Source organism: Neopsephotus bourkii, unplaced genomic scaffold (genome assembly GCF_033783945.1).
Source record: "Neopsephotus bourkii isolate Nb327-2 ecotype Australia unplaced genomic scaffold, CSIRO-AGI_Nbou_v1 NB_333, whole genome shotgun sequence".
Lineage (NCBI taxonomy): Eukaryota > Metazoa > Chordata > Aves > Psittaciformes > Psittacidae > Neopsephotus > Neopsephotus bourkii.
This window is the reverse complement of record NW_026900839.1, coordinates 696,693-721,906: the sequence shown is the minus strand read 5'-3', so window position 1 is coordinate 721,906 and position 25,214 is coordinate 696,693. Positions and strand designations below refer to the sequence as shown.

General features: G+C 43.4%; 1 protein-coding gene across 8 annotated transcripts in view; it reads left to right on the top strand.

Moving 5' to 3' along the window:
- RERE (arginine-glutamic acid dipeptide repeats) overlaps positions 1-25,214 on the top strand; it is a 223,344-nt gene that overhangs the window by 97,523 nt on the left and 100,607 nt on the right. For all 8 annotated transcript variants that reach the window (XM_061347896.1, XM_061347895.1, XM_061347897.1 and 5 more), the window contains 3 exons: positions 18,455-18,560; positions 20,008-20,104; positions 23,669-23,773. In XM_061347896.1, the coding sequence (XP_061203880.1) occupies positions 18,455-18,560; positions 20,008-20,104; positions 23,669-23,773 (308 nt within the window). The remainder of the gene's footprint in view (positions 1-18,454; positions 18,561-20,007; positions 20,105-23,668; positions 23,774-25,214) is intronic.

Genomic DNA, 25,214 nt, shown 5'->3' with positions numbered 1-25,214 from the left:
AGATAACATGGCGGGCAGGGCCTTAATGTGAGCTGATGATGCTTGTCAGCTTGTTTGAAATCAGCAAATTGCTCCCATTCATTGTGAAGCTGTTTATTTTGAGAGCCAACTTCTGTAGCAGACAGAGAAAGGGAATTAAAAGGATTGCAGGAGGCTAGAAATGGGAGTGAATGTGAAATCCTGTGCTCATTTTGTGCAATTGCTATTGTGTTCTTTTTCCTAATGCTATAAAAGGGAAGCAGGAAGCACAATTGATACCAGTTCCATTAGTGACACCCCCACCACCTCCCATCTGACTGTGAGGAAAGGACAAAGGCAGATAGTGAGCAAACAGGGATAAACAGGAATGCACCACTTAGAGTTGTGGGCTATAATCGGGGTTGCTTTCCTACACTGTGTTATCAAGAGGGATGTGGGTGGCTAATAATGAGAACATGTTTAATAGCAGTGGCTTGATTGTAGATACAGGAACCATAGAATTTATTAACATCCCTCTGCATATTAACATCCTCTGTGTATGTATCCCTGCAGGGGTTGGAATGAAATGATCTTTAAGGTCCCTTCCAACCCAAACCAGTCTGTGACTCCATGACTTGTCTGTATTTTCAGTTCTATGAGGGCTTTTTGTCACGGTAGTGGAATCCTTAGCACCTTTTGCTCCCTTTATTTATTACTTTTTCCTTTCTATTGCCTTGTTTCCTCCTGCTTACCCAAAGTAAACCGAGCTGCTTCCTTCACCCGGTGCTGAGATAACTGACTGCAGAATAAATCAGTGTCAGCTTCAAAATACCCAGGAAGAGATTGTTATTTCTAGCTTTTAGGGAATAAGAAAGCAGAATTAAATGATCCATCAGCTGTTTTACATGTAGCAAGAGCAAATGGAGTTAGAATAAATTTAGCCGTGTCCTCTAGTGTTGAATGGTGAGGGCATCTGTCATGTTTAATAATGTTTCTGACCTTTAGGATTATTGAAGTTGAGATTTTCTCTCTGGTCATTGGGGGGTACTTGAGCACTGTCAGATTCCTTGTGCTGGTGCAGAGTCTCCAAAGATACATGGCTATGCTGCATGAGATGGTGAAGATAATTCATTAAAGAAATCTGTTTTCCAGCTTTCACAATGGTTTTCCTTAAGGAATGTGAAATGTCACTGTGGTCACTGAACCTCAGCATGTGTCCCATCCCTCACCATTTGCTTGCTTGCCTTCGCTGGGAAAGGGCAACCTCCTTGATGTGCTTCGTGTTCCTCTTCAAGGTAGTGATAATGCTCTTGTGGCAAGAAGTGCTCAGGGGAGCACGTGAAGGTGTAGGATGTAATAAACATCCCACTGCCAGCTACGCAGGATGGAATCTCTATGAGCCCAAGCTTCACTGTAGTGTTCCCATAGTTGTGGCACTGGTGTTAGTTATGGTGTAGCTGTGGGGTAAGGCCAGCCACGATGCACAAGCATCTTGCTAAGCTTCTAAGTCCTATCCAGATGCTTAACAGTAAAACACGGGCAGAAAAGAATGACGCAAAATACATACACCTTTGATTTTTCCAGCTATGTTGAAGTGCAGTTGAGCTGTAATGCAAGTTCAGATATGGGAAGCATCACTGAGGCTGCCTAAGGGAAGGTTCTGAAGGGCTCTAGAACAGCAGTGCGTGGTCGAAGGTGGGAGGTGGCAAGTGTCCACAGTGGTGGTGGTTTTGTGTAGAGAAATCTCTTCACCTGTAAGGTCCCTTCCAACCCAGCCCAGTCTGGGATTCTATTGTAAGTCATAGATACTGGAGGCAGCTGGTGTGAGTTCTGGGATGTCATCTTACTCGATTATCACTGCTTATGTGTTGTTCCCGTGTAGTACCCCAGTCTTGCTGTGTGACTGTTGTGTAGAGCAAGTATGTTCTTGAAGGCAAATGATTATTTGGTCTGTCTTTAGTAAATCTGATGTTAGTACACCTCACTGTGTCAGAAGGTGTTGTTTTTGTATGGACATACTAGGAAAGATGGTTGTTCTCACAGGCTGTTGCTGTGTGCAGGGAAAAGTATCTAAGATGCTCTCTGAATGCTTGGGATGATGCAGTCCATGTTGGAGTGGCAGGAAGGGCAGTGCATGTCCATCCCTTTTTTATACAGCAGAGACTGATGGAGCCACTTAAGAAAAGGCTTCAAGTCAGCTCCACCTTGTGACTATCTAATAGAGTTTCAGATCCATCTCTCATATTCTTCTCTCCAGAAGGCAGGCGTGAGGGCTGTGTGCTCCTGAGGGCCTGTTCAGAGAGCACCAATGGGGTTAGGGGCTGGTTTGCTGCCTGGCTGGAGAGCCTGAATTCATGTGCTTTGTGTCAAGGGGAGAACCAGGGCTTTTCCCTACTTGGGACCTGGAGCAAGTAAAAAGTAGGGCTGTGATGGATGTGCGTTTTTGACTCTGTAGTCACTGAGCACTAATCCACGGAGAATTTGAACTTGTAATTTTGATTAAAGTGATTGATTTTAAATCAGCCTGAGTTCGTTTTGGGCCATTAGAGGGTATTTAAAAGGAAAATAACTCTTTAATTAAATTAGTAATGCACAGTATCCTCCTCTGCTTTCTGAGCAGAACTTCTTTTTTACTCTTACTCTTTTCAATGTCTTGTTTCTTGGCACATTCTGGGGTTAAAAGCAATGCAGAATTGTTAAAGCCAATTTGTGCTAGGGGAATCTTATTATTTAAACTTGTTCATTTTGGACACTATACAAACTATTGTTGTGTGAAGCAGTTCTTGTTCCAGCCACTTGTATGTGTCAGTTAGTTAGCCACTTGTATGTTAGTGCCCCTCATGTAAGGAATGCTCTATAAACCCACAAACTGTGCTACCCTTTGCTTTGTAAACCATCCTTTTTCAAGTCGAAAATAAGTTGTAATTACAGCATCAAATATAAAGCAGAAATCCATGAGGATCCTTCTCAAAAATCAAGTTCTGGCACTACAGAAGCTGGGAGAGTGAGGCTGTGAGCAGTAACTCATGACAAATCGGGATGAGAAGAGGACTTACTGTGTAGTCTTGTGAACTGATGACTGGGGAGGAAAATGATGGATCTCTTCTGCTGTGGTTTGCAGTTGGAGAATTCCAGTGGATGTCTGATTCACAGGGGCTTTTTTCAAGTAGCCCAGCACCACTGAAGTGCTTGCACTTGCTCTTTTGTGCTCCATATTCTAATCTTCCTGGGGAAGCTCACTAATGCTATGCTGTGAATGAACATCCTTGGAAGTCTGCATCCCACTTTTATGACTCAGTGTAATGTGCATCTTCCTGAAATGTGTGAAATGTCTTAAGAAATGCTAGGGTAGCTGCAGTATAAAGTATATACAGCTTCATCTGCACAACAGCTCTTTGATATATGGAAAAGATGCTTGATTAGACTTAAAGCCATTTGACAGCTTCACCAGTCTGGTTACAAGTGACTGCAGTGGAAACAGCAATAAACATGGCATCTGTATGTGTTTGTATAGAGAACAAGGGAAAGAGAAGGAATAGTTACACTAGAAGCAAAGCCATGGCATCCTACCAAGCACAGGTTATAGAATCCCAGAGCGGTTTAGGTTGAAGGGAGCTTAAAGCTCATCCAGTTCCAACCCTCTGCCATGGGCACCTTCCACTGGAGCAGCTTGCTCCAAGCCCCTGTGTCCAACCTGGCCTTGAGCACGGCCAGGGATGGGGCAGACACAGCTTCTCTGGGCCCCCTGTGCCAGTGCCTCAGCACCCTCACAGGGAAGAGCTTCTGCCTAAGTGCTCCCCTCGGGCAGGTTCAAGCTATTCCCCTTGGCCTGTCCCTACAGGCACTTATAAAAAGTCCCTCTCCAGGTTTCTTGTAGTCCCCTTTAGGTATTGGAAGACTGTTAAAAGCTGGGTTTGACACATAACCTTGCAGAAAGGAAAGGAGATGGAACATTAATGCTGGGGATATTGCTTTAGAGCAAGGAGTTGCTACTGTTTACACCCTGATGGCTGCAAACATGTCTGGAATATTTGATTTATAGACAGAATCAAGTAAATAAGATAAAAGAATATATGTGATTCACTACTGTGAAATAGAAAGACGTAATTTATGCTCTCTATCTGCTGTCGTTATGATTAGTGACCTCAGGCTGTTGAACTTTCTCTTTATGGATTGCAAAAATGCTGTGACAGTTTTCAAGGGAATTGCTCTCTTTGAGTTTAAAGAGATGAAAATGGGCCTGCTAACAAGGACCAGCTTCAGAATGTGCTTTCATATTCTTCATGCTTAAAATAAAGGGAAGAGGGGGGGAAAAGGCAATTGGGTGCTTTGATGTGCCTGAACCTCGGAGCCTGGTGAGGCAGAAGGTGCATTATCTACAATACACACAATGCATGGCAAGAAATCTGCAGAAAGGAATTCCCTTGAATGCTTTTCAGAATCACAGAATAGTTTGGGTTGGAAAGGACCTTAAGATCATCCAGTTCCAACCCCCTGCCATGGACAGGGACACCTCACACTAAACCATGGCACCCAAGGCTCTGTCCAACCTGGCCTTGAACACTGCCAGGGATGGAGCATTCACAACCTCCCTGGGCAACCCATTCCAGTGCCTCACCACCCTAACAGGAAAGAATTTCCTCCTTATATCCAATCTAAACTTCCCCTGTTTCAGTTTTAACCCATTACCCCTTGTCCTGTCACTACAGTCCCTAATGAAGAGTCCCTCCCCAGCATCCCTATAGGCCCCCTTCAGATACTGGAAGCTGCTCTGAGGTCTCCACGCAGCCTTCTCTTCTCCAGGCTGAACAGTCCCAACTTTCTCAGCCTATCTTCATACAGGAGGTGCTCCAGTCCCCTGATCATCCTCGTGGCCTCCTCTGGACTTGTTCCAGCAATTCCATGTCCTTTTCATGTTGAGAACACCAGAACTGTATACAGTGCTCCAGGTGAGGTCTCACGAGAGCAGAATAAAGGGGCAGGATCACCTCCTTCTCCCTGCTGGTTACGCTCCTTTTGATGCAGCCCAGGATACGGTTGCTTTCTGGGCTGCAAGCGCACACTGAAGCCGGCTCATGTTCATTTTCTCATCAACCAGCACCCCCAAGTCCTTCTCCTTGGGCTGCTCTGAATCTCTTCTCTGCCCAGCCTGTAGCTGTGTCTGGGATTGCTCCGACCCAGGTGTAGGACCTTGCACTTGGCATGGTTAAACTCCATGAGGTTGGCATCAGCCCACCTCACAAGCCTGTCGAGGTCCCACTGGAGAATGCTTGTTGCTGAAAAGATTGGGAAATAGGCTTCCAGGAAAGGAAGCTGCTGTTCGATGGGAGTTTCCTGATTCTGATGTGTTGGGGTGTTTCACATGGTTATATTATAAAATTGTGCCTAAACCTTGGAATTCTTGTTCCCTGTGCTGTGCTCCTTATTAAAAATGGTTGGATTACCAATGTGGACTGTGACTGAGAGCTTCCCTGTCTTAACTGAGGTGTTTTTGTAGGGAAATACCTGCAGATTGTATCCTGATTTCATATGCTGTCTCTATGTGCTTATCTCAGACCGTTATTCCACTATGAGCTGTTTGAGTTCTGAAGTAGCTTGGGCCTTTAAGCTTAAAAACTTCACACTCTAAAGGGCAAAATTCCATTAAGTGTGGTAAAATACCATCATAAATCCTTCATCTGGGAAGTGCAGCTGTCCCGATGCTCTCTGCAGTCTTCAGTGTAACCTGGTACTTGGTGTAAGTCTGTGTACCGCATGAGCTTCACTTCCAGTTGGGAAGGGCATGTCCTTTCAGCGTGCTCTGTTCCCTGTGTTTTGACTGCTCTGCATTGGCTAATACAGTTTCCTTTAATGCTGTACTCATTGGAAAGCACTTGTAGGACAAACACTGTAGTTTACATCAGTGTAGGTGTTGGAAAACGTATTTGTTGGTGTAGTTTGTGCCAGTATATTTTAGTTCACTTATCTAAAGTAATGAATATTCAGGTAGCTCCATACCTTTAGGATCAGGCTTCCAGTGGCACGTAGTCTGTGCAGTCAAATACAGGAGCTTATGGCAGTAAGTCAAAGGGATGCTGTGGCCAGAACTGAAGAGAATTACACGAGCTTCTCAAATGTATGTGCCTCAATATAGATTTCAGTAGGCAATGTATGCATCAAAGAAAGGGAGAGCACCCACTTTCATACATGATCTCTAATGCTTTATTCCCCCCCCTCCTCCTAAGTGAGGCTCTTAGTAAGCAGCATGAAGAACTAAGTCCATAGTAATCTTAAAACTATTCTTTTATGTCAAGATTGCATTTGGTTAAAGGAAACTAATGTCAATAAAGAGCTGTCTCTAAAACAAGCAGGTAAGGTTTTACACACATTTCCATTACAAGTTTTAGGAACGCTTGGTTAGGGTCTTTTCATTGGCTTTATGAAAATCCCTTCTTTGTAAGGTGCTCTGCCTGTTTCTGCAATTAGAGGTAATGGTTGAACACAGTCTTAATCAGGTGCCCTGCTGTTTTCAATAAATCTGGGGGAAAATGTGCTATGTTGATACACATTGTATAAATCCTGGTGCCCAGAACAATGGGAAAGGTATAAACCTTCCATGTCAAAAGCATTTCCATCTGGGAAAGGTGGGTTCCATCCAGTGCCTGTAATAATAAAGTAAATGAAGTTGAATTATACAGGAGGACTGAATGGTTTATGGGACTCCTAGCTGGTCTCAAAGCGTTCTGCTTCTGGATCTCTGACTGAATTAACACCTTGGCTTGTTCAAATGGAAGCTATTAGTAGCTTCATTTGTTCAAGTTGTAACGCAGCGACGATTATATTGCCCAAGACAAACGATTAGCCTCAGAAGTGTGTGTTAGCTTGGCTGGCTGCATTGACCTTAATCTTAATCCAAATGAGAGTGCAGATGGTGTCCCTATGTGTACTACCTGTTTAAAAGTGTCTATTTTTGTTTCAGACCCCTTTTCCTCGTTGTTCACCTTGGTTCTCTCTATGTTCAAGTGTGACTTTCAGCACATGGCAGTTGCTTTTTTCCTCTGTTCCTCTCTCCCAACTTTTCCTCAGAGAATTTGTCCTTTATAGCAGGTAAATGGTATCCATTTTGCTCTCCAGTGTAGTTATTTCTGATGTTAGCATTTTCAATATCTAGCTATTTCCAGATGAATGGAGGCCATCTTTCCAATCTCCAGGTTTAGATTAGATTGCAGCCTGCGGACCTGGCTTTGGGGCTATTTATTTAGCGCTGATTTACATATAAATACAAAGAAAAAATATCAAGTCTGGTATTGCTAATTCTGGCTATTGATATTGCAGCAGACAGCAGCAATCTGTATTAGAAATTCCCTGCATAGTAAGATCCAGTCCTGTCTCTTACAACTTGACGTTTGGTTTAAGGGTGCTGTTTTGTTTTCTCCATTAGCTGCTCTGCTTTGTTTCACATTAATGAATGACAATAGTATTCTTATTAAGGCTCTGTCCTGTCTCAGCCAGTGTCTGAACACTCGGCTATGGGAGGCACGTGTATAAAACCAGGTTTGTCCTTTTCCTGGCTTAAAATGTTAGCTGTTTCTGTAACACAGCATCTAAGAGGATGTGCACGTTTAAGCAGCTGACCATTTCATCAGCAAATCCTTGCATCCTCTGAGAAGCTGCAGGAGGAAACATTTACTTTCCAGGCATTTATTTTACAAATACACTTTGTTTCCTTAGAGGAACAGCATTTGCTTCTGTGGTGAAACACCCAAATCCCAGGATCTGGCTGATCAGCCTTTATGTCTTTCCTTTTCCTTCCATAATTCCAACCCCATCTCGCTGGCAGAGAGGGCCAGTTTGCAGAGGTGCTTTAATATTTCCTGTCATAGAATTCCCCTGCCTACTAGGAGATGTTTTAACAGCCAGGATGACTGTTCAAACTCCGTGCTGGGTTTGCAGAGCAAACTCTCCTGATTGTTTTATCCTTTAGCTCTCGGTATCTCTTTGTTAAAAGGTAAACCCCTTAGCGAGATGTTCAAGAAGATGTGGCCTCTTGATATTTGAAAGGTGAGAAATCTATTTAAACTGTATATGATGGCTTCAAATATTCCCTCTGCTGTGTGCTGCTTGTTTTAATAGAAGTGATAAATACTGGGGCTGCTGGTGCTCAGCAATTAGATCTGAGCTATATACTATCAATGACATTTAATGGCAAATGTCAGGCAGAATCTGAATGGCACCTTCATTTCAATGGTGCGTTTCTTTGGGATAATGCTTGAAAATCCTTAATGGAATTTAATTACCAGAGCACATATTCAATGATTAGTTAAATGCGTTTGTAATACCATTAGTTGTTAGGTAACTGTTTGCTTATTGTGCTTGACGCAGAGTGTATTTGATGTACAATGTGGATGTATGCAGTGCAGCAACAGAAATGCTAATAGGCCCATGTGTTAAGGAGGTTCACTATCAATACTGTGTCAGCAGCTCGCTGCCAGGTTTCCTTCTGTGGGAAGGCTTAATGTGTTATCAGAAGTGGAGTTTGTAGAAGCAGCAAACATGAACAGAGATGCTGTGATCAAAAATGGTGCTTATTGCTTTCCCCAGTAGTGATTTTAATTACAGCCCATTAATGAATTCTCACCCATGTTTGTGTCTTTTGTATAGGGCTTTTGTGATATAGTAAAACTAATAGCTAAGGTATCTCCACAGCTTCATGGTGGTTTTTGTACCCCAGAGCTGAGTGTACCGTACGTGTGCACATACAGACATCATGGAATCACAGAAGGGTTTGGGTTGGATGGGATCAGCCTGTCTCCAGAGCAGAGCAGCTCCATCCCTTGTGGCCTCCATCAGCTCCACATCACTCTTGTGCTGCTGCCCCAGAGCTGGATCAGGGCTGCAGGGGGCTCCCCAGAGCACAGCAGAGGGGCAGGATCCCCTCCCTGAACTGCTGCTCACGCTCTGGGGGTGCAGCCCAACACATGGGGGGGTTCTGGTCTGCAAGCATAACCTGATGGCTTTTGTGTGGCTCCAGCACGAGCACAGGGCGATGCCTTGTGTGTACTGCATGGAGATGTGGCTTGCTGAAACAAGGTTAGTAACCCTGATGCACTCAACTGCCTGCCCATGACCGTGGGGTGCAGCTGAACTCATGCTGTCCTCTTGGCCCTTTGTGGAGTGTGTCTGTGCTGATGCATCTGTGTGCAGAGATCTCATCGGATGCATACACACTGATTTGGACTTGGGGGGGGGTGACAGCTGCTTATTTTCCCTAAGAAGGCAGCAGTGGATTGGGGAAAGCCTTCTGTGCCCCAGAAGCTTTCACAGGGACAAGTGGACACGCTCTCTTCTAGCCCTGACAGCTACAATTAAGCAGGCTTGTTCAAGGGTGGTTGTGCAGTGTAATAGTGTGGTTACTTTATGCTTTTGCTCAGCATAACTGACACCGTGAACCACAGATGGGATTCAGAGAACATAAAAGGGAAACGGAGCAGAAAGATACCACAGAGGGATTAAATGAGGTAGTAAGCAATGACCCATAACCTTCCTGGAAGATCTTAGCATAGTTTTATTCTAAGCCAGTCAGCTTTTAAGCATAACTGCTTTTTTTTTTTTTACCAGATGAAATTATCTTTTCTCATTTAGAACTGCACTGAAATTTGAAGGATGTTGTCCCTTGTTCTAGACGGATTTCACTGATAGGAAAGCAGGGGACTTCCTGGATCTCAGCTCACGAAGCAGCTTTGTTGCTAGTAAAGCTGAAGAGTTTATGGAGTAAATACTGCAGTTTGTTTTCAATACAGAAATCTCCTATGGGTGTTACCTGCACTGGGTAATGTTCTTTTTCTCCTTGGAAACTTGCATGAAGTTCTGTTGCTTGGATTGTTGAAAAGTTAAACCCAGATGAATGAGTATATATGGATTTAATATCTGATAGTTGATGTGCAATGTAAGGGTGGTGGTGCGCATCCTCTGTTTCTTGATCACTGCCAGCCAAAAGCAGGGATAATGGGATTAATACTGAGCGTTGTAGTTGAGGAGGAACTTGTCTTGGGAATTGGGTAGCAAACACTAACTTGAGCAAAGACTGTGTAGAGCAGTTTTGCATTTGGTCTCTTTTGTGATCCTAAAACCAGAGATGATGATGGCTGTTGCTGATTGGTCATGTTTTCTGGGGTGTGAATAAAGGGAATTCCAATGGAAAAACATAGACTTTTTGAATACTGAAGGAGTCTGCAGAACCTGGACACAGAAGGATGGGGGGAAGGTTGAATGTGTTGCAAACTGTTCTGCTTTGGCAGGTGGCCGATGCCCTCATAACTTCCTTTCCAAGGGACCACATAGTCCCGTTTTGATCAATTCTAGCTTACACTTGTTTTTATATAACAACACATCCTCTTTTGCACATGCAAAAGTGTGTCGTTCTGTAACTCACTTGGGCCAGTCATTTATACAGCAGATATGGTTACTTTGCTCTTCTCAGTAGAAAACAGGAGGCTTCATGGTAAGTTTTAATGGCCGTATGCCTTTAGAAAACACTATTAAAGAGTAAGGTTTAAATAGTTCCCTATTCTTTAACAAAATTGGTAAAACCAAACCACTCCATTTCAGTTGGCTTTTTCACAGCTGCTTTTTGACTTTTACCCAAGTAAGTCAGGTTTAATCGTACTTTGGATCGTGGCAGGTGTCATCTTAAAACTATTTTTCCATGTGGGCTTAGGGCTTGGAAAGGAATGGCTATTTCCCTCATGGTATTTTCATTTCTTCCTTGGGTTTTCTTTAATATGATGCCTAGTTCAGAGATTGGATATCTTGGAAGGAAAGGTTTGAGTGACACTAAAATGAAGAGTTGGTAGGGAACATTTATTCCATATTAGTTAACTTTTGTACAGGTACGGAGGGGAAGTCAGAGCAAGGAGGAGCAGACAGAGGGGAAAGGAAAATGCATTCAGATCGCTCCACTTGAGCCGTGTCTTTGAAGTGCATCTGGTTAAAGCACGATTCTTAGCGCTCATCTGTATCCATATGAGGCAGACCTCAGTGTTGGCTTCACTCCGGCTCCTACAGTCTTTTGGTGCTATTTGTTGCAGTTTCTGACGAATCTTTCCCTAGTTCTCAGTTACCATAATTATTTCTGCTGTCATCTGCTCTAAGAATTCCGTGTGACTGTAATAGCTATCCCAGCAGAGCATCTCGCGTTCATGAAGTGGCAGCGTGGCAGGTTTTGATAGTACAGCTCTTCTGGTGATCTGAAGACTGTGTTTTTTTAAAGACAGTCTAGCAACTCTAATGCCAAACCTCCCACACGAGGAGACAGCATATGGCAGCTACTATGAATTAACATGCACATAAGTAGCATATCACCTAGTGCTTTGAAAAAGGCTTGAGTCTTGAGAGCCAAAGCCTTACAATCCAGCTATCTGGCCATCCCCACAATGCAGGGAACACAAGTTTGCAGCTAATCGTGAGTTAAGACTAATTTTGACCATGTTTTGCTATTGTTTAAAGGTGTAGGCAAGCAGATTGTTGTTTTGTACTTGCGTATGTGTATGTCAGAATGTGAGTAGGCTGAGATTTCCAGGTATGGTTAGGACTCGTATGCTTTCCCTTCTCCTTATGTAGGAGGCAACTCTGTCTACACATAACCTGTCTGTACACCAGCTGTATAATTGGTGGTGGTGTTTGCAAACAGTCCTACTTCAAACTGGTAGAAACTGTGGTAGTTATAGAATATATATATAGAATATAATATGCAGGAATAATGTTCTCAACAAAGAAGAGTGGCTCTGAGCAAAAGGACCGTGACCCGTGTGCACTAACATCTGAGCGTACGAGTTTGAAGTTGAGGGGAGGTGAGTCTAATGCTTGTTTTGCATCTCAGGAGTGCTTTACACATAGGACTGAATTAATATCCAGCACACCAAGACGATTTCATTAATTCCAAAGGGAATTTCATTTGTTAGACTGTGTGAATCCAAGGGGCACGAGAAATTCTCGTTGTAAACCATCACAAAATGGCAAGAGCGAGACACTGGGAAAAACTCCTGTATTGCTTTGTCAATAAATTATGCTTTCTCCTCCGTAGATCACAGAAATGGGCCTTTACCCTGGAAACAGCAATATTTGATACCCCAGGCAGCTTATTCCCAGCTCAGCTCACACTTCACTGAATACACTGATCGATTATCCGCGGCTTAACCAAGCCTTCTCATTTCCTGCCTTCCATTACTGCGCTCAATCACGCCCGTGGTTCTTTGTGGCCTGCCTTGTGTGCTGAGATAAGCCATCAAGGCATGTTTCTATTAGAAAAGCTCTTGTAGATGGAATAGTCATTAGATAACACTAACAGGTTTAAAGGTTGCAGTCTTTGTGTTGGTTTGGGTTAAGAGGACAGGAACCCAGAGAAGGGCTGCGTTGGGTTGTTGTATTTGAGGGGCAGGCAGGATTAAACTGCATGTTGCCATGTTTACTGCTCCTCTTTAACATTTTCCTTGCTGAATACTGATAGCTCTCACTTTGGATAATGCTTCTGTGCTTGCAAGAAGTAATTATGTGTTAATAACCATGCATCTGAATTAAATAATCAAGCTGCAAAAATAACATTCAGTTGTAGTAATACCCTCTGCCTTTCCAGGCTGGGTTTTCTTGGCTTACAAACAGCTGATCAGGTTTCTGATTTAATTAGGGAACAGCCTACAAAAAGATACCCTGAGAATGTGAAATTACATATGCTGTTGCAGGGTGGGAAGGAGAATGATGTTTGCTGCATCTCTTCAGCTCCTAATTTCCAGATAGTTCCATTGACGGCCCTGCTCTGTGCTTTCTTCCCCCAGTAGATCTGGTATAAGTGGTCCTTATTCTTCTTTTCCCCTCTTTTCAATGTTAGTAATGTTAAAAATGAGTCAGTGTAAAAATGCTTCTCCGGTAGGAGCAGAAATACAGGCAGCAATTCAATATGGCACAGAAGATCTAAGGGGAGGGATGGGGAAAGCAAGCAGAGCAAGTCAAACCTACCACTTGTGTTGGAGTGGGGCTAATGCTGTGTCATGGAGCATAATTGGAACTGCTTGTGTGACATGAAAGCATCATTTAGGGGGACAACCAAATGTGCCCCAAAGGATGGGGTTAATTTGTAGTGTTTAAAAAATAAAACCCACATGAAAACTGGCTTAGAGAGGTCAGAGCTCCTGTGCTGCAGTGCCCAAAGTGTTGACTGTGAACAGTGGAGTGACTTTAAAACACGGTCATACTCAATTAACACAAAGAATTTGGTAGCTTGGAACTGTTTTTTCCTGGTAAAGAAATGTCATTGTTGAGAATATGTTTGAAAGGAAAGATGTTTTTTTCCTTGTGTCTATTTTGCTGTTTGTGTCTTTGAAATAGCCCCTATTCACAGACTCCAGTGTGCCCATCTGTCATCTCCAGCATTTGGGATATTGCTTCCAAAGCTAGTCGTGATTTAACACGGTATCTAAATAGGGCAAGTAATGAAGTATACTGCTTAAATCCCTCCGAGGGAATCTGCAGGACATCTGTGATCATTTGCACAATTGGGTTAGTCATAACCCTGGAAAGAGAATGTGGAATCCCTGAAGATAGGAATTGTAATGTGCAGCAACTCTGTTCTCAAGTGTGTCTGTGAGGAAAACTGGCACCTTGGAGTTAGCAAAAGCTGTAGAAATCAGTACATTCATACTTTGAAAGAGAACCTAGAAGGTTATTTTGCACCCTTTTAAGGGAGAGGCTCACTTATAAATAGAAGCTGACCAGATGCTCCCGAACTGGGATGCTTTAATGCAATTACAGATTTCATCTAATTCTTGTTGAACGTCCCAAATTGCTTCATGGCTTTTAAAAGGAGCAAAACCCAAACCAGGAGCAGCAACCACCCCTCGGGATGAGTACTTCTGAGTGCTGCAGCAATAGACAGTATTTCCATTAAAGGTTTTGTAGCACAAGGAATCTTTTAGAGCTGACAAAGACACTGAAAGCGTTTGCAGTTGCTGTGATTTCTGCAAGTGGGGGTTTGGCATGTGACTGTCTGCGGCTTTTCATATGGAAAGGTGTAAAAAGCAGGGAAAGTGACACTTTATGAACTTGGGGAAGCTTCTTTTGTGTGCACATGGTTCTAAAATAAATAGTCTGCCACAGAAGCTGGCGCCTTGACACCTCTGAGTATAGTCTGCTCTGTAAATGACATCCATATTTAGAAAGCTGGCTGACAAAATAGCATGTCTAGGAATTTGTGTGCAGTGAAGGATGTGAAAAGAAGAGGCTGACAGGCGTGTTGTATTTTTAGGGAGAGTGAAAGTTCAGGTTTAAAACCCACAAACCCATGGTGTCGGAATAGAGAAAAGACATGCAAGGGGAAGCTCTTTAACTGGACCAAAAGCAACAATCATGGGGAAAAGGGATATTTAGGAAGGAGCTTGGATCACACAACCCACTCCCAAAATAGAAACCAAACCCAACCTCTGTCAGCAGTGCACAAACAGCATCTTGGTACCGTGTCAATGTGTTTTACTTGCATCATTGTCCAGAGGCTTTGCTTTAAACAGTTACTCAGTTATAAATGCTATTTTTGTGTCTGTGTTCCTTCTGAGTGGAGGCTTTGAGTTGTGCCATGTGTGTCCTCTGATTCAGATGATGATGAGCAGTCAGCACCGTGGAGCATGTGCTGCTTTCCACTTGGAAAGATATCCAAGTCTGGTGATTTTGTTAAAGATAGGAACCTTGGGCATGTTCATCATTTCCTGTCATGTATCATTCATTTAAAATGCCTATTTCATAAAATCTAGGGTTTACAAGTTAAAAAGCATCCAAAATCGGTGTACGCCAGGGCTTCAGATCTGGGCTTTGGATTGGTTCTGTTGGTTTTATCATCTGATTTAGTTCTAATCCTTTTTCTCTCCTTAGTTGTTGAATTATTTTGTGATAGAAAAGCCCCTGTTCTGTGTCATGAAAACCCCTGTAATTTCTTTCTCTTTGTAATCTCCCCCTCTGCCAGTGCCTCACAACTGCACGATCAGCCTAAGGGGGTCAATAGCATTCCTGGTGGCAGGCTGCAGCGTGGGGTAATTCATCATTGCCCTGAAAACTTCCCAGGTTCAGCAGCCTCCTGAAACTCCATCTCATTCCCTGTGTTCTTCCTGGTTGTGAATCTGATTTGAGGGGTAGGAAATGTGCTCTTTCACAGCGCAGAGTAACTGCCGGCCTCTGCAGTAAAACAGTGCAAGGAACAACTGGGGCATTCCCGGGGTCTGAACAGAGCTTCTGCATGGAAGTGAGTGCTTTCCTTCAAATGCTTCAAGTGGCAAAACAGCTCTGGAGTATCTTAGATGGTAGATGCTAAGCTTTCCTAAGGTATGGGATTTCAAAGGCCAGGTTGGACACAGGGGTTTGGAGCAAGCTGCTCCAGTGGAAGGGGTCCCTGCCCGTGGCAGGGGGTTGGAACTGGATGAGCTTTAAGGTCCCTTCCAACCTACACCAGTCTGGGATTCTTTGATTTTTGAGAGATGAGGTGATAAAATGCTGCAAAACATAGCAAATACTTTGACTCCCTTCGTTGTGTGCGAATGTTCCTGAAAAGCCTTTGTTTAATCCGCTGTAATTCCGTTTCTTTTGTAACACATATTGGGGGACTCAATGACACTTCCAGGAGACTTGGCTGTAAGCAAAAACCTTCTCTTTGCATTGATTGAGGGACAAACTGGGAGGGTCTTTTGGGAGGAAGGCAGGGATTGAGGTGGTCTCTGATGGCAGAAGTGGTAAAACCTCCCTTCCAACCCCTGATTTCTTCTGTCCAAGTGTATCAGTGCTTTGTAAAGGTTGACCTTGCAAGGGCTGTGCATCTTCTGTGATGCAGGAAGAAACCGAGGCAGGGAAGCGATGGTGTCAACATAGAATCATAGCATAGTTAGGGTTGGAAAGGACCTTAAGATCATCCAGTTCCAACCCCCTGCCATGGGCAGGGACACCTCACACTAAACCATGGCACCCGAGGCTCTGTCCAACCTGGCCTTGAACCCCACCAGGGATGGAGCATTCACAACCTCCCTGGGCAACCCATTCCAGTGCCTCAGCACCCTTACAGTGAAAAAATTCGTCCTTATATCCAATCTAAACTTCCCCTGTTTCAGTTTGAACCCGTTACCCCTTGTCCTGTCACTATAGTCCCCAATGAAGGGTCCCTCCCCAGCATCCCTATAGGCCCTCTTCAGATACTGGAAGGCTGCTCTGAGGTCTCCATGCAGCCTTCTCTTCTCCAGGCTGAACAGCCCCAACATCTCCTTTATGGTTTCAGCATAATTCAGATTCCAGCTGTGACCTCCCAGCACACAGCTCCATATGATGCCAAGGCAATGAAAGCAGTTTTGATCCCTCCCTTTTTGCTGTAATCTCATCTCAGTGTATGCAGGCGTAGAGGATGCACCTTCAAAATGTGAACACCGACAGAGCTTTCTGCTCAACTGAACCCTCACAGAGGATAGCTGTAAGGTTCCATGGCAGGGTGTATCCATTCATTTACCATCTGCTCCCTTTGTCCTCTCCATGACTTCTCTGTGGCAAGGTACACAGTAAGGTGTTTCCTTCTTGCAGATCTCTCACGGGCCACTGGTTGTTGTTGATCTGGTTTGTGGCTAAGCATCTGTAGCCCCATTCCTTGCAGAGCACAATGTAGGTTTCTAGTCCTTCCCCTCCCTGGTGCCATTTGCCATTCAAAACCACCACCACCATTCAGTACTGTATTTTGTGGTGGTCCTTCATGGTTACATATATATGTACTTACGCCTTATACAGATGTACTAAAGCCTTAATAGTTCTCCTTGGAGTGCTGGCCTATTTGGAAGACACTCATCTTTAGTGGCACAAACCAAGAAAATCCAAGCATTGGCTTGATGCTGCTTGCAAACTTGGTTATACCTATGAGCGAGTAGTTTTCATGCTATAAGTGATGCTTTCTGAGCGTGCTGTAAAGGTTTTGTGTAATGGGTTCCACATGGGCTGTGGGTTTTCTCTCAGCTAAGAAATGCAAAGAGAAACACTGGGTTAATGTTTCCCATCGCTGTTGCATGCAGTTCTTGCAGCACTGATAGAGCTTATGAACAAACAGCAAGAGGGTAACAACGTTTGTATTGTTTTAGCCTTCAGAACTCGGGCTGTTCATAAAAGCTGTGCTGCACAGAGCTTTATTTCAGGAGAGGAGGCAAGGCACAACCCTGGGGTTCGAGCAGCAGGTAGCAGGAATCAGCGCTGCCTCTCTGACCGGTGCTTTTGATTCTGTTCCATGCATTAGACAAGCCCGTTGGCTTTGATGGCGAATGTGTTATTTGAAGAGACAAAAGAAGAGGAAGGAGGTTCAGGTTTCTCCCGTACAGAACAAACAGGCTCAGGATGTTCCTGGGTGCTTTTTGAGGCTCTCAGCGCACAGAGCACATGCGGTGAGCGGTTACCAAAGCCTTTTCTGGCACAATGCTGCCACTAGCAGTTGGTTTATGGTATTACACGGGCTTCTCATCAAAGCCTTCAAGAAGGGCAGGTAATGGAAAGATTTGGATGTTTATTGAGCAGAAAGGGTGGAAATTGCTGCAACAACCAGGCCGATGTGAAGAGCAGGCAGGAGAACGCTGTGGTCCAGTGATCTGCCATCTAAATTCTAAATGTAGGTGTTTTAAGAGCAGCCTTCGAAGGGTCTTGGAGTACTTGAGTTCAGCAAAAACAGTTGCCTCATGCCAAAAGAATGTTCATTTCCCTTCAGGCCCTTCCTCTTGTTCCCTCAAGTGCTGTGGAGCAGTGGACAGAATTGACTACCAAGGGTTTCAAAGATAAACTCAAGCCCCGAGTCTGTAATAACTTGATGTGTAAATTCTATTTTGAAGTGGTGTTTGTGTCTAAGTTTCCTTCTCAGAAGGAACAAACTGGTGGCTGGATCCTCCCATGAGAAAAGGAGCACTGGAAGAAGATAGTCTGTGTACATCTTGCTGTTGGGTTTGTGAGATACATGAGCAGCGAGAGCCTATACTGGGCTTGAACTGCAGCATCCTGTTGTGTAAATTAAGAAGATACTGTTATGTTGGGCTAAAAAATACCTGGCATTTCTTGGTTACAACAGTTAGGAATGGTTGCACTGAATTATGTGGCTGTTGCTATTCCTTTTGCTGTGTTTGCCCATAAATACTTGTTGTTTGGAGAGATGAGCAGGCTAAGATCATGCTGCATGAGGCCAAAATTGCCAATCCTTTTCTGATCCTTTCTTCCTCTTGGGTTACTCTTTTGTGAGTGAATAGATGAGTATTTGCTGGTCAGATATATACAGAGATAAAACTGCCTGCTGATGCAGTAGGTTCTCATTGCCTATGTCTAGTTTGAAAGCCAGTTTGTCATAGCACATGTCCCTTGTTTCATTGTCATGGAAATATGTTTTCCTCCTTTTGGGGTCTTACATTTTATACTTTAGAAGACTGTGTCAGATGGGGTCTGATTTTCCTTTTTAGTAATGCCTTTAGACCTTCTTTTTCAGAGTAAACGGGACCACCTCCTTATGAATGTCAAATGGTACTATCGCCAGTCTGAAGTCCCAGATTCAGTCTATCAGCATTTGGTTCAGGACAGACACAATGAGAATGGTAAGTTAAACTCTGCAGATTAAGGCCTCCTTTACCTGTACTCTGAATCTGAAGTTTTAACCGTCCAGAAAGCAAGAACCCTTTTACAGAGGGTTGTGAAGCAAGGACTGTTGATGAATACAATGTGTTAGATTGGACAAAGGTGTTTCTTACCTGCTTTGTTTGTTCTGGCTCGTCCTGTAACCATGGCTATAATCAGATGCACATCAGGTATGGTTTAAAGTATGTGCTGTATTACAGTAATCCCTTAAGGGAATAAAGAGGCAAAATAACACTGGATGCTTTGTAGGCCTTCTGGAGAATGCACTGGTGCTGAACTGGCTGAAGACCAAGGATGAAGAAATTGTGAATCTCTTCTATTTTTTGTGAGCCTTCCATAGTGTCGTGAGAGCCCAGTCTTTTACATTGCACCTATGAACACTCACTGTGATTAGTATTGCAGTAAGTGACATAACTGCGGCATTCATAGCTGAGTTTTCCCTTCTTCTCTGCAAAAACAAGTGTGATCTTGGGTTTCATAGAAGCAGAAGAGACTTCAGTATGTATTCCAATGTCATTTATCTCTTGCCTCTAGGGGAGACATAACATTTGCTTCTATTCTTACCAGGAAATTTCCTTGAGGCAACTGTTAAAATGCTGCAGACACTCCAAGGTGAATTGTGATGATAAAAGTTGATGATTAAAATGTGGAACATGGCAACTTTTTGGTGCCTGACAGCACAAAGTTGAGCTTCCAGTCTCTTTTTTGCAGGCATTAAGGACATTTTGTGTGGGCTTTAAGCAAAGGCTGCACAAATCTAACGTTCCTCTTACTATATTTGAATCTTCTAACCCTGGGATTATAGGCACAGCATCCAAAAGTGAGCAGCTTTGTCTTTGCTATGTCACACTCTTCTGTGTGTGGATAAGTATTTCTGTGTGTTCTTCAAAGGCATTGTAAAGAAGCCATGGAAAAAATCCTCATTAACATTGAGGATTTTCTGTGTTTGAATGTGGATATCAATACTGGTGTCAAAGGCAGAGCACTAAGCAGTTAATACTGCCAATATTTGGTTGAAGATTTGAGGTCACCTATGGAAAACCACCAAAATCCTCACCCAGAAGACCGAAGTCAGTGATAAATTGACTTGCTCAGTTCCCCTCACCCAGATGTGACCACTTAGAGTGGTCAGTACGTGGCATCTAGAGCCCTGAAAGCTCTTCAGCACTTCTTTAGCTATGGCAGGGGAGAATCCACATGTAAAACTGAGTATCATGTTATTTCCATACCTTAGAGGTGATGGAAACAGTCTGAGTGTGTCATCTTCCCAATGAGCAGTGTGTATCTAAGAAACACCCTCAAGCTTTGCACTGTAAATAAACTACCTGTCAAATGTCAGTGGTGGGTGCTTTCAGACTCCAGCTAACGTCTTGGTGGGTTTCTGTTTGTGTTTGTGCTTCCTGGCAGACTCTGGACGAGAGCTTGTTATAACAGACCCCGTTATCAAGAACCGAGAGCTCTTCATTTCAGATTACGTTGACACCTACCACGCTGCTGCCCTCAGGTAAGCTGCAGAGGATGCGGTGCAGTGTCTGAGGTGGGTGAGGGAGCCCAGATGGAGGGAGAGGTGCTTGCTCTGTTTGTGTGGGGCTCATTAACATCCTGCTCAGCTTTCTCCTCTCTCCTCAGTAATTAACTTGTGTTATCTGTTCCCATTCAAAAAGCAGCCGTAATTCTCCAATCTCGTTTTCATCTCAGTTAATCAATGCTGCTCACAAGATATTGTTCCCCATCAATGCCAATTTAGGTTATTGCTGGTTCCTGCAGAAATACTACCCGGCCCTCCTCCCTGTTTGATTTCCCTCTTAACAATAGCACCTCCTAGTAAAGTGACTGTTAGGATGCTGCCCTGATTAAATTGCACTAAAGGCTTTTTCTCTGAGGCCCTTGTCATTGTTGCAGCTCAGCTAAGAGCTCCATTAAAAACCGGTTGTACAGACAGGAGGTAATGGACCCCGGTATTGTTCCCTGCACTATGTGCCCTTCCCAGGAGGTTGCTGCTCTCTTTCCTCCCCAAGTTTTGAACTGAGGTGCCTACCCTTTGCCTAGGCTGAGGGGGATACACGGTCGCTTCCGAATGTTTTCGGATGGAACCAGGGAGGCATTCTTTTTCAGCACATTTCCCACACGCCAAGCATGCATGGATATTGTCAGAATGCAAATTGAATAATCTCCCTGATAATAACGCTCAGATGGTGTTTCACCACAACCATCTGGAGACACGTTTTGTTCCCAGTCCCTTTTGCCGGAGCCACTTAACTGCAAGACAAACTGGCTGCAACTTCTGTTCTGTGGGTGGGAGGAAGTCTTTCATTTACATATCAGGCTTCTTTTATGGACTCGGAGAATTCCAGTGGTGTGCTGCAGTCTCCTGGAATTCCACAGTACTCTCTCCGAGGTACAGAAGGTTCATCAATGTGAAACCTGCATGCTCAGAAACAAGCCAGCAGGAGGTAGGCTGCCTTGGTGGAACCAGGCTTGGGAATCTAACTGCCCACTTAAACAGAGAGACACTTGAGTCTTCCCTGGGAGTGTTTTAACCTCTCTTCTGCATCCCTTCTGGGTTCTAATCTTTAAAGAAAAGATAAGAATGGAAAGATAGAAATGCAATATATGTGTATACCAAGCAAACTGGAAAAATAACCTTCTCTTCTCCCCTGCCGTAAAGAGTGAGAGCTCCTGGAAGATCAAACTGATCAATCTCTCAACTCATCCTATGTTTTATCTGTCATCTTGCAGTTTGGAAGTGCGCAGCACAGGCAGCTTTCAGATAACTTGTTCCTCTTTGGCAGATGGTTTCACTGTTGCTTTGTTGTGTTCTGGATTCTTCATACTTGGAGTATTTCTTAGCAGCTTGGAGATGGTATCTGAAGATGCTGAGGATTGAGAGGATAAACTTTGGCAGGATACAGATTATATTTTTTGCTGATTCTTTCCTAGCAAGTTGCCATTAATCCGTGTCAGTGATTTTTCAGGGTACAAGATGAACATCAGGGTAATTGCACGTGGTGTTCTTCCAGCTTGAGGACGTCGAGTAGGCAGAATACGTTGTGATGCATGAAAGGAGGCTTAATGTGAAGCTCTCATTTGTTCTAATATGAGATTATTTCCCTGTCCTCTGCAAACAAATGGTGCTGGTCACACAATGAATTGATGACAAACTGGGAAATAAAACCAGTCATTGTAACTACCAATTTTCTGCTCTAACCAGTGGAAAAATTTAACTACAGGATACTTGTAGATCCCTGGGGAAGTGTGCAATGAAAGTAACGTCCTTCTTACCTGTGTGGTGAAGCTTTGGGGTAATATGTAGTAGCACTGGTCTGAAATGCTATGAGCAAGATGTACTGCTTTCATGAGTGTAGGTAATACAAAGCTTATTAGGAAAACCCTTATTGTCAGATGAATTATTGAAAGGAATGAAATCTTTTCCCCCAAAATACCTTTAAAATGGGAATTTAATGTGAGATACCCAGACAAATACCCCTTCTCGTGTTCTTTCTTTCTAAATGACTCAACTAGGAAACTGGCTCGAGCCACCAGGGATAAAAGAAATTCATCAGTATTTGTGTGATGTCTGGGTTACAGACCTTGCTAATGTTCCATTCCAGCCTGGCATGACCTGTGCAACACTTTGTCCTTTGCCAGAAAGGGATGGATTGAGAATGATGCAATCATAGGGACAGTTGTGCTGCCTCAGCTCCCAGCACAGCCACATTGATTTTGTCTTAAACCAGTCAGCAACTTCATTCATGCGGCATCCTTCTGGGGTGCTTTTCCGTCACCTGTAGTAGTTGATGTTGGGTATCAGAGAGCTGGTGTTGCAAGGCAAGGTTCTCTTGATTCAGTGCTTTACCATGAGAAGATGAGGAAGGAAAAGCAGGCTTAGCATTTCAACTTCCCACTGCTGTTCTTCAAGTACTCGGTGCTTTTAAGCTCTGTTGAGAAGGCTGGGCAAACAGATCCACTATTATTACAGGCAAAATAGTTGTTCATCTTGGGGGATTGGTGGCAAAAGCACTTTTCATTCTGTTCTAACCAAGACTGGCAAACCTTTTTACAACGTTAAATAAGCCCCATAGCTTATTTATAAGAGCAAAGACTGTTCAGTAAAAGGAAGTGGAAAGAGATGTGATCTGTGTTAATAGCAGAAAGCTTGACATCCTGTAAAAGAGCAAAGTCTAGTGCTTTGTTGATTGCTTTGCATCAAGTTGAGATAAAAAGCACTAATTCTTTGCCTGTCTGGCCTGTTTGTCTGCGCCCGCTTCTGATCTGATTTACTTGGCAGCAGCAAACTGCAGTGCACTGAATGACAAAACCCCAGCAGCTGGTGAACATTAACAGAGCAAGAAACCCTTGAGGAAATGGGATGCGACTTCTTACAGCTCGTCTTAATGCTCATCCTTAAGGATAATGACTTCATCAACAAACCATGTTAAAAATTATTAACAGTCTGGTTTAGAACAAGCCAATAAATCCTCTTTTCCCCTTTTCCCCCTTCTCTTTTCTTTTAATGTCTCTGTTTTATGTATGAAAGTACAAGGAAGAAACTTCTGTGTGCTTGGAATTTGCATCCTTAAGATTGCTAAAAGCAGCGGTAGCTTTGCTTTTGATTTGGAAGTGCTATTAAACTGCAGTTTTATTTAGCTTTCTAAATCAAAAGCTGACTTCCTAAATAATACAAAGAGTACAATTTTCAAAGCTTCCTTAAAGCATAAATGTGATAGGAATGAAAAAACTTGGAAAAGAACATACTGGATTTCTAAGGTAGATACTGTTCATTAACCTGAAATTTGGGCTCCTCAGGGCTGGTGTTGGCTGAATGACAATGAATGAGTGAATGGTTGTAGAACACCAGCCGAGACACTGGAACTGCGTTTTCTTCCCTTTCCACCATGGGAAGAATCCGCATGGTTATTTGTTACAACAGGCTTATATTTATGACCTTGTAGACATTTATGAGAACAGAAGCATGTCTGTGGGCTTGTACACAGATTGCAGTGGCACTTAATTAAAGTCATGGTTTTCCAGGACTGAATTCTAATGCCATTTTCCTTCTTTCTTTCAGAGGGAAGTGCAATATCTCCCATTTCTCGGACATATTTGCTGCTAGAGAGTTTAAAGCCCGAGTGGATTCATTTTTCTACATACTGGGCTATAATCCAGAGACAAGGTAAGTGAAGTGACTTTTAAAGGCAAACTTTACCACTGAGCTGAGCCTGTAAGCACAGGAAAACTACTCATGGTTGAAATAAGTATGATGCTGATAGGTGGGGTGGAAGGGAATGTGAGGGAGAAGCTGCATCTTCCTGTGAGGTGTATGTATAGGAGAAGGTAACAAAGTTGTGCAGTGGGTCATGACATCTGGTAGCATCTCTGGGTCAGTTATGTACTGCTTCAAAGCAGGGTTCTAAACAGTGAGTTTAATGCTTGCAGTCATTAGTAGGAATTCTTAGCTGTGTCACTGGCTTAATGCACACCCCTGGAAATGCTTCCTAAATTCACTTCTATTAAGCAGTGTTGAAACTTGCACACCTAAGAAGTCAGATTGTTTTAAAGTGTGGAAATTCATGTTTTCATGTGTAAATACTCACACAGGGTCCCGCATCAATAATTCTTAGTTTAGGTTTTGCTGGCCTGGGGCAAATTAGAAGTACAGAAAGGTGGTTTGGGGATTTAATACATATCTAAAGAAGATGTGTTCAGCAGGGAGTCATCCAACCAACCTCCATCGGCTGTGGTTGCAAAGCAGAGCTGACACTGGGCTGTACCTTCATTATTCATCAGGTCCAAACCATGCCTCTTACCTTTTCATTTATGTAGTTTGGTAAAGCCAGAGAATGCTTTACAAATACTGGCCGTAAGAAGTTTGTTGTTTAGGGGTGTATTTCCACAAGCACTTGAGTAAAAGGTGAATAGCACCTAAGGGGGCTCAGCAAGGTCTAAGACTGAAAGCTCTATTGTTTCAGTGCAGAAAACAATTAGCTGTGGACCTTGATTTCTAGAGATACTGTTGAGGAAAGTACTCTTCTAAATGGGGATTAGATAGGCCTATAAAGAATAAATATTTGAATTGTTACATGGTAGATTTAGTGTTTTTAATGCAGATAGGAATCTTTATGCTTCAGGGCATAGCCAGCCACTAACTGCTTGCAGTTAGGAAGAAACTCCCTGTGTGGGCATATTCTTATGTAATTGCCTATTTATGAGGCTGCCTTTACCTTGCTCTGAAGTGTCTTAAACTGCCCTGATGTCTGAGATGGGGTATTGGATTAGGTAAACTCCCTGAATAGACTCAGTTTGCATTCATAGCAGGTATCAGTGTCAGTCCCTAGGAGGCAATCTTGCTAGTGCACGGTGCAGAGCTCTGGGAAAAGAGCCTGAAATCCTGTAATGTTTTATAATGCAATATATTAACATGTTTTTGTAACATCATTCGTGTGCTCTTTTGGAGCAGTCCCACAAGGTGAGGCATTTATGAAGTCGGTAGTGTGTTGTGTCTGATATTCAGCATCATGCTTGATGCCTATATTTAGCTCTGTCACTGTGGTGCGTTTTAGTTTTGAGGGTATGAATGCTAAATGAACTGTTTGTATTAGTGTCCAAGTTCTGTG